Source organism: Arvicola amphibius, chromosome 17, assembly GCF_903992535.2.
Source record: "Arvicola amphibius chromosome 17, mArvAmp1.2, whole genome shotgun sequence".
NCBI lineage: Eukaryota > Metazoa > Chordata > Mammalia > Rodentia > Cricetidae > Arvicola > Arvicola amphibius.
This window is the reverse complement of record NC_052063.2, coordinates 2,071,805-2,080,952: the sequence shown is the minus strand read 5'-3', so window position 1 is coordinate 2,080,952 and position 9,148 is coordinate 2,071,805. Positions and strand designations below refer to the sequence as shown.

At 53.0% G+C, this 9,148-nt stretch overlaps 1 protein-coding gene across 1 annotated transcript; it reads right to left on the bottom strand.

Moving 5' to 3' along the window:
- Positions 1-717: 717 nt before the first annotated feature.
- Ckap4 (cytoskeleton associated protein 4) lies at positions 718-8,895 on the bottom strand. Its single transcript, XM_038314869.1, has 2 exons — positions 8,324-8,895; positions 718-3,160 (listed from the first exon to the last, which is right to left on the bottom strand). Exons 1-2 carry the CDS (start codon positions 8,756-8,758, stop codon positions 1,859-1,861), a joined length of 1,737 nt encoding a protein of 578 aa, XP_038170797.1. The 5' UTR covers positions 8,759-8,895; the 3' UTR covers positions 718-1,858.
- Positions 8,896-9,148: the final 253 nt, after the last annotated feature.

Sequence of the window (9,148 nt, the reverse complement as noted above, 5' to 3'; positions counted from 1 at the left end):
TTGGAAGAGCAGGCAGTGCTCTTAACCGCCAAGCCATTTCTCCAGCTATCTCCGGCAGCACATATACGACCCATGCCTACACACAGGTACAAAATAAGCAACATCTGTTTTATCAGGTGGTAGATGGGGGCTCAGGGGTTCACAGGAAATGCCCAGGGGTGCATCAGCCACCTACGATACTTCCAAGACAGTGGCTCACCCTAACTACACACTAGAACCAGCTAGGAAGTCATACAAAGACAGGTGCCGGTCTCTTAGGTCCTCACCCACTTCCCTGAGGAAAAGGCTAACGGTGTCATGTTGAGATCATCAGCCATGGCTAGGAACTGACCTTTTTAGAGGCCGACAGAACATACAAACCTGGGGCGGCAGAGCCTGACAGGCCGCGACCCCTGACATTCACACGTGTGCCACGGCACACACCACCTCCCCCAGATAGTAACTCTTTTAAAACTTTACATTTTAGCCGGGCGGTGGTGACGCACGCCTTTAATCCCAGCACTCGGGAGGCAGAGGCAGGTGGATCTCGAGACCAGCCTGGTCTACAAGAGCTAGTTCCAGGACAGGCTCCAAAGCCAGAGAAACCCTGTCGCGAAAAACAAAACAAAAAAAAACAAAAAAAAAAAAAAAAAACTTTACATTTTAAAAAGTCTTGGGAAAAATCTATTGATTTTCTAATCCCGAGTACTTCCCGCAGATGAAACACATCATCACCGCTGAATTCATAACAAAGCTCAAGGGTTTATTAAGAATTAAAAATACTGTAAATAAGCCGTAGAGTCCTTTTCACAGTAAACTAACAAACCTTGTTTTTCTTTACAGCTTTTTCTTTTTTTAAAATTTTTTCTTTCCTTTTTTTTTTGGTGTGTGTGTGGGGGGGGGGGGGGCAAGGCAGCCATCAGAGACAAACAGCCCAAGGGGCAAGGGTACCACCAAGAACCATGACAGAGATGCAGCACACGTGATCCTCACTGACAGATGGGGTCAGGTGACAGGAGACTCTTCAGGAACACGGTGATGATAAAGGATCTGGCCCCCATCTCCCAGGGAGATGCCCAAATCCTTTGCAGAAAGTACAGCTTATACATCACAACACAAAGGTGTCTCCTCTAGAACTCCAAACTCACCTGGTTACCCCTCCCAACGTGCTGACTCAGGTGGGAACAGAAGGGCCCTGGGCCTCAGGGTGCTGTTTCTCACGTTCAGAACCTGTTACCTTTGCTATGGCTTAGACTCAGGATGGGAAAGGCACCGCACCTCTGAGAGTGACCCTCAAGCAGAAGGCTCTGGGGGCTTTTTCTCCTCCTTGCCTTCAGAGCTTACATCTATGAGTTTTTACCACTTCTAAGTGGAAGACAAGAGACATAAAAACTCTGGCTGAGTGTATATATATAAAAAAAAAAGTAAAATTAATTTTCCTTAAAGACAATTAGAAAGAAAAATGCCTGCCCACCCCCCATTTTTTGTTGTTGCTGTGTTTTACTATAAATCGGTCAGCCAGACAGGATTTCTTTTTTTTCTTTTTTTTTAAGGTTAATCTGTTCCCTGTTAATCCCCAGTTAAAGCCATTGTCCTCTCCCTAACAGTAGACACATTCCTCCTAAAAGTCACCTTTTCTGCACAGGGCTGGGCCTTTACGAAGCCAAACCAAAAGCAGAAACAGGATTTCAGAAATCAAAGGTGAGCGGCAATAACTGCACATAAATTAACCGGGCACAGAACACGTGTCTACTGCTTTCCGTGTGGGGAGGGGCAACAGGCTGGTGGGAGGGCACCTGTGAGGAAACCATCGGTCTTCGTTTTGTTTTTGGTCGTAAGAAACTGGACTATAAATCTGTGCCCTGCACACGCAGTTCATTTAGATCTTTTCATGAATCTTTTCGACTTTCACAAACAGCCTATCGAGATCATTCCTCAGGTCATCCAGCAAGCCCTTGGCCGACTCCAGGCTGTTCTCATTTCTCTCGATTTTGACAGAGTAGGCAACCAAACTATCCACGGCAGTCCTGAGCATTTTCAAGTCCGACTCCACTTGGCTCACGGAGGATTTCAGGTTGTCCAGGGAGGAGAGCCTGTCTAGGAAGTCCTGGGGAGGCGTGGCCTGGGCGTGGTCCTGGCTGAGGAGCGAGCGTACCTGTTCCTGCAGCGACTCCACGGTGCCGGGGAGTTCGCCCACGCTGTGCTGCAGCTCCTTCAAGTCGCTGGCCATGGTCAGCTGGGCCTCCCCCAGGCTCCTCACTGTACCGGCCAGATTGGAGGAGGACCCCAGGCTTTCCAGCTGCTCCTGCAGCACAGCCAGGCGCTGCTCGTACTCCTGGCTCTTGGACAGGAGCGACTCCAGACTCTCGGTGTGGCGTGCAGAAGCCACCTGCATAGAGTACACTCCGTCCTCCACATACTGGAGCCTGGCACCTAGGCCCTCAATCTGCCTCTGGAGTTCATCCACCAATTTGGAGTCTTTAAAGACGATGTCCTCCTCTGCCCCATGGGCCTGGGCCTTCAGCTGCTGCAGCTCCCCTTCCAGTCTCCTGATGTCCTCTGGGAGGCGCGAGGAGGACTCTTCAGACCGCAGAAGCTTCTCTGTGAGGGCCTCCAAAGCCAGGCGTTCTGAGTCGGCCGCCTGCTTGAACGCCTGTTGTTCCTGCTTGAGGCTCACTAGCTCCCGGACCTCTGTGTAGACATCAGACTCCATGGTCTGAAGGGAACTCTGCAGGGCTTCAATGTCCCTCTCCCTGGACTTCACAGAGGCCTGTACCTCCTTCAGGGCTTTCTCCAGAATTTCCAGGTCCTGACTGCGCTCGCCCTTAGACTCTTCCAGGGAGGCAACCTTCATCTTGACGTCATTGATTTCCTTCTGGCTCCTCTTCTGTACGTCGGTGAAGATGGCGATGTTGTCATTGATGGACTTGGTGAGCTCCGTCAGGCGCTCCTCAACGGTGTTCTCCAGGGACGTGAAGTCGCGCTCTCGGGCATCCTTTACCACGTGGATTCCGTCCGACAGGTCTTTGAGAATCTCGTTCTGCAGCTTCTGCAGGACCTCGCTGATACGGTTGATCTCGCTCTCCCCTTCCTTCACAGCCTTCTCTGTGAGGTCCTGCTTATGCTGCGAGCTCCTCAGGATGGACTCAAAAGTCCCAAACGTGGCTTGCAGAGACTGTACCTACGAGCAAATCCAGATGTTAGCCACAGAGGACCGTTTCTGGCGTGTTTGTATACCCGTTGTTTTCTGCGCTCTGTTGTATCCTCCCCATCAGCACTCTCCTTCCAAAGGTAGTTATGTGGTGGTTGCTGTAGTAACAAGCGCGCTCGTTACCCAACCCAGCCAGGCAACAAGGTCCGTCTGCCTCTCTCATTGCCTACCTCTCCGCCAACATGGTGAGCCAGGGAAGGGAAAGAGGTAGGTAGGCTGATGAGGTGAGCAACACCTTTTCCCACTGGATGAGGGAGGCCTGGAGCTGCTCAGACCAGCACCCAGTAATGAATGGTCAACATCCATTCATCAGACAAGACAACACTCAGGGAGACAGCTCAAACAGGCCAGATCCCTTACTCGATCCCCGAATACAGCTAAGCCTGCGAGTCTACTCTTGAGCTTTCTAGTTTGGGTCAATCAGCATTTTTGGTCTCCTATTCTCTCTTCTCCTCGCCTCTCTCTCCCCTCTCTCTACTATTTTAGGGTTGGCTTTGTAGCACGTGCAACTGATTATCACACATTTGCTTAGGAAAGAACCTGAGGCACAAAGCAAAGAGACCAAGTCTAGGTCGATGCCGGCCACATCCAGCTGTGTGGTTTTTGGCGAGCCACTGTCCTCCCTGGACGCCAGTGTCCTTCCTGGACATCACTGCCCTCCCTGGACATCACTGCCCTCCCTGGACATCAGTGACCTCGTTTGAAAACACAAGCAGCAGGCCGAACGATTCCTCAGGGCGCTCTGGCTTTTGTGAACACGCTGTGACCTTTGTTGCTACACATCCACTCTACACGGACTCCATTCTGAATGAGGTACAGCGCAGGCCTCCTAACAAGCCGGCCTAACACACTGAGCGTCTGTGCTGATCAAAAAGGCAGGCCTTATCCTGATGTGACACCTGTGTCATGGGGGGGGGGGGCAGTGAATTTAAGGAAAGAAGAATAAGAAGAATAAGCAGTGTGGCCCTGATTCTGTAAGTCCCTAGGCCCAACTCCCCATTTCTGGAACACGTAACAGAGACTCGTTATGATGCCATAAGGTTATTACCAGATAAACCCAGTGTGAAGGGGTCTGCAGGATAAATCATGTCATTAATAGTCAACAATTAAATATATTTTTAAAAAGGGAGGAAGACAGATATTCTAGATTAAATTTAAGAGTTTTCGCCGGGCGGTGGTGGCGCACGCCTTTAATCCCAGCACTCGGGAGGCAGAGGCAGGCGGATCTCTGTGAGTTCGAGACCAGCCTGGTCTACAAGAGCTAGTTCCAGGACAGGCTCCAAAGCCACAGCGAAACCCTGTCTCCAAAAACCAAAAAAAAAAAGAGTTTTCAGGGGCTGGAGAGATGGCTCAGTGGTTAAAAGAACTGTCTGCTCTTCCAGACAGTTTAATTCCCCCGCAATCGCACGGCTGCTCACAATGTCTGTAACTAGTTCCACAGGATCTGATATCCTCTTTTGGCTTCCTCAGGCACCAAGCATGCACACATACATACATGCAGACACAACACTAAACACAAAACAAAAATAAATCTTGAGGGGGGTGGTTCTCTTGATTTAAAAACAGTACAAGAGAGTGAAATCAGCACACACACACACGGGCTGGGACTGGGCATATAGTTTAGCTGATAGACTGCTGGTAGCCTTCACAAGCTCCGAAATTCAAGCCCAAGTACTTAATAAATTGGATCTGGTAGCATATGCCTGAGGTGGAAATAAAAAGGTCAGAAGTTCAAGGTCATCCTAGGCTACACAGTGAGGCTGGCCTGGACTACATGAAACCCTATCTTACAAAAAATGTGAGAAAAATAAATAAAATAAAGAGCCATACACCTGACTCACAGTATTGTCACAGTGAGAACTAAGTGAGTTTGAACACATAAGCGCCTAACTCCTGGATGCTCAATGCATAGTAGCTACGGTCTTTATCACGGTTTGGCTTTATCCTAAACTCCTCAGACACTCAGGGAATCCTAGCAGTACCTTCCACTCAACACCAAAAGATGAGAGGAGAAGCTAAGGGCACAGCAAGGATGCACGCAGGATACTCTAGCCCCAGAGCTCACCCCCCCCCCCATGCTCTAGGAACTAAAATCATACTCATGTCCCCCGTCCCAAGTCTGAGGTTTTTTTTAAAAGACAGATTAAAATGGGGTTCTCAAGGGCTCCAGAAAGTAGACAATTTCCTTCCCCAGCCAAATACAACCTGAGACATAAAGAATACAGAGTGAAGGCAGGAGAGAGAGGTGACCTCTAAAACTAGGTTAGTAAATCACAATGCCTTCCTGTTCTAAGCACAGCACTTAAAATAGAAGCATGAGTGGGTGAGCCCAGCACCTGCAACATGGCAGGGCCACTTCCGTGTTTTCTCAATGGGCCAAAGAATGAGGGAATTCAGAGCAATGCCTGATAAAGTTTGGGTGGGCCTGGCTCCTCTTTAATCCCAGGTTGGCTATTTACAGCCGGCTAGGAGGTGATTTGGATCAGAAACCATTCCCAACCTCCAAAGGAAGCCAGCACCTCCCCTACTGAGGGCACTGTAGGTTGTTAGTCTTCGTGCACAAAGCGTTCCTAACAATATGCGTTTGATGCCTGCTCTTCTGGAATGTGTGAGATGTTCACCGTGCGGTAGGCCATACGCGGCGTGCAAGCGGTGGAGCCAGGCATCAGAATCCCAGAACGTCTGCTTCCTTTAGGAGCTGAACTATTCCCAAGGATGCCTAGAGGGTTGCCACCACCGAAAGCAAGCCCTGGCTCTTCTTCACAGACCCAAGATGAGAAAACGAGAAAACCCAAATAGAGACTCACTCCCTACAAATAGCAGATCCTCTCAACAACCTGCTCCTACCAGCCTGAGCCACCCAGCTACTGTTTTAGGGAGCCTTGAGATGGACCAGGGCAACGGGGGTTTATCTAGGGCTGTGGCTGACCCGCCCACATGGTCCTCTGGTATAGCCACTCATGTACATGATGCCTGAACAGCAGGCTGAGAACACCATTACCTCTTTCCAAGGGAGGTCACTGCTTCAACAGCTTTGGAGCCGTGAAGATTCCTGCAAAGTCTGTGCTCTCGTGTACGTAGTACATATCCATGTGAATGAGCTGCGGGACGTGGATGTACATACGTGTGAAGGCCAGACGTTGACACGGCTCTTCACCTTACTCTTTGGCACAGGGTCTCTTACCGGAGCTGAAATACACTGATTTGGCCGCACTGGCTGGCTAGTGAACTCCAGAGCTATCTTCCTGTCTGTGCCTTCTCCAACACTGGGATTTCAAGTGTGGACTGCCAGGCCCAGCTTTTTACAAGAGTCCTAGGTAGCTAAACTCAAGACCTAAGGCTTTCAGAGCGAACACTACTGACTGGGCCATCCCCCGTATCTCCAACCCCAACTCTTTCAAATCTTGATGGTGCCAGAATGAGAAACTGAGGCCCAGAGAGAACAGCTATGGCTACAGGGAAGGGGGCGACCAATCGAGAGACAGCAAGGCAGCACAGGAAACACCCAGCTTCTCCAACCTGGATTCAAGACATCCTCCATGTGGGCCTCAATTTCCAACTTCTCCTTATTTTCTGAGTGCCGCTCTGTCACAGAAAGGCTAGCCACCTTGTCCCCTTACCTGTAAGCTCTTTCCAGTCTCCCTCCCAAGAGTTCTGACGGCTGCACCGTCCCGACCACCCAGATACAGACCCAGGGAAGTTTCACAAACTCTTTCTTCCCAAAGCAAGTCACCCACCACCTCACACCTACTTAGTGTGTCTCTTTTACAGGCTTGCTCTGTGCCCTGTTCTCCTGCATATCCTCCCCAGGGCCCACACACAGCCATGCAACAACTATCAGGCTTCGATAAATATTATGACTGATGAGCAGGTGGGTGGATGGAAGCGGGGAAGCAGGAGCTGGCGACGAGGCTCCTGCAGGGTGTCTGTGTCTTTAGGGTGCTCCGATATTCCGCACACACAGCAGAACTGCCTACTCGACTCCCTCAGAAGTCACCTCCCTTGGCCTGCACCACTTCACAGGCTGACTCATTCTAGTTGCTCTTCCCGTCTTCGGAGGAAATTCCTAGCGCTGCACACTCAACAAAACTAGGGACTTGGCAGGGTAAGCAGCATGCTGGGAAAAGGAGGCGGTGGTTCCGGGCTCAGAAGTGGCGGGATTTTTTGTTTCCGTCCAGCAACTGAGTTTCATTGAGCAAGGATATAGTGGAGGATGGTGGGGGCAGGAGGGAGGAGGCATGGGAGGAAAGGGGGGTTACCCTCGGGCTGGATGTGTGGAAGCTAAGCAATTTTGTCCTTGGAGTTGGGTACAGCCATTCCTGAAACAGCTAGCTAGGGGGTTTTCATCACACGGTGGACCCAGACTTTCTTAGACAATCTGTAACTCAGTCAACTGGGATCTTGGTCAACTCACTTTATGTCTCTGAACCTCAATATTCTGGTCTGGAACATGGAATCGGAACTGTTGAGTCCTCCCTTCCTCCCTCCAGGGTTAACGCTACGGATTGGAAAATAAAATACATGAGTCTGCACACCCCATAGATGTGACCTGATGCCTTTGGCCTTGTGTTTCCTCTCAAGCTGGAGTAGGCTACTTCAAAGGCCCCCACACGGGCCCATTGGCCCAGCTAAGGACAAGGGGCCTAAAGATAGACACCGTTTCATCTGAACTTAGCTAATGACTAAGCTCACCAGCTTTTCCTTTCCCCAAAGCTCTAGGTCTATTAAAAACTGGCTCGGATGACTCCCACTGGCAGAACCGAGGTGAAGCCTTGACCAAAGGCTTCCAGGGATGCGCTGGCTTCCTTTCCAGCTTCCTTTTCAGGCAACTCTGCCCACTCAGCGGTTCCTAATGCAAAAAGAATGGGCTCCGTGGAGCCTGCCTGCTTCCTTACAGGTCACAGCTAATGTCCTGTGACAGGCCTTTGGTCCACCCTCCCCCGATGGTCTGGCCATCCTCGCAGCCTGATCCGTCCCTCTCCAGGACCATTAACAAAGCGAGTTTGGGGCCGCCCTGGCTTCTAGGGATCTGGGGTCCCACCGCTAGCCACAGGGCCTAGGCAGGAAAGGACGATGGCCCCTTCAAGGAGAGCAGGAGTGCGGTCCCGACCCGGCCAAAGCTGGGATACCCACCTTCTGCTCGACGCCTTGCAGGCTCTGGCCCAGCTCGTCCCTCTCACGGGAGAAGTCCTGGTGGCTGCGCCGGACCTGCTGAACCTCCTCCAGGACATGATGGACACACCAACCGGAGAAGGCGGCCGCCGCCACCAGGGCGAGGTAGAAGAGAAAGTTGAGCAGCCGGCCAAGCCTGCGCGAGCAGGACGCCGAGGACGCGGCGGCGGTGGTGGAGGAGGAGGCGGCCGAGGACCGGCCGCGGTGGCCGCCCCGGTGTGCCTGATTCTGCGGGTGCTGCTGCGGCGGGTGCGGCGCTGGAGGCTGCGGCTGCTGCGGCGCCGGCGGCGGCTTCTTCGCCACGTCATCCGCACCGCCCGACGGGTGGGCGCCCTTGTCCGAGGGGCTGGCGGCGCCGTGGCCGCCCTTGGAACCCCTTTGTTTGGCCGAGGGCATGGCGGCGGCGGTGGCGGCGGGATGGGCGAGCGGAGCGAGTGGAGCGCACGGCCCGGGACGCTGGCTCCGGCTCCCGCAGGGGCAGCGCTGGCGGCACGCGGGAGCGGCGGCGTCGGAGCGGCCCGGAGCGTGGGGCGGCGAGCAAAGAGGCCGGCCGGGAAGGAGGATGGGGGCCTGACTTCTCAGCCGCCGCCGCGGCGCCGACCCCGCCTCCCGGGAAGGGAGGCCGAGCCCAGCCGGAGCGCCTGCCACGCAAGCCGGCCGCCGCCCCTCCTCCCTTCGCCGCGACCCCACCGAGGGAGGGAGGAAGGGTGGGTGGGGCCGGGCTGGGTGAGGCTGGGCGCGGCTGCTGGGGTGGCCGAGCCTTCTAGTGCCCGGACTACCCTCGAG

Coding starts and splice junctions, on each gene's coding strand:
- Ckap4 (XM_038314869.1), bottom strand. CDS start 8,758: ATGCCCTCGGCCAAACAAAGGGGTTCCAAGGGCGGCCACGGCGCCGCC. Junction 3,161..8,323: donor TGCAAGGCGTCGAGCAGAAG/GTGGGTATCCCA, acceptor ATTTGCTCGTAG/GTACAGTCTCTGCAAGCCAC.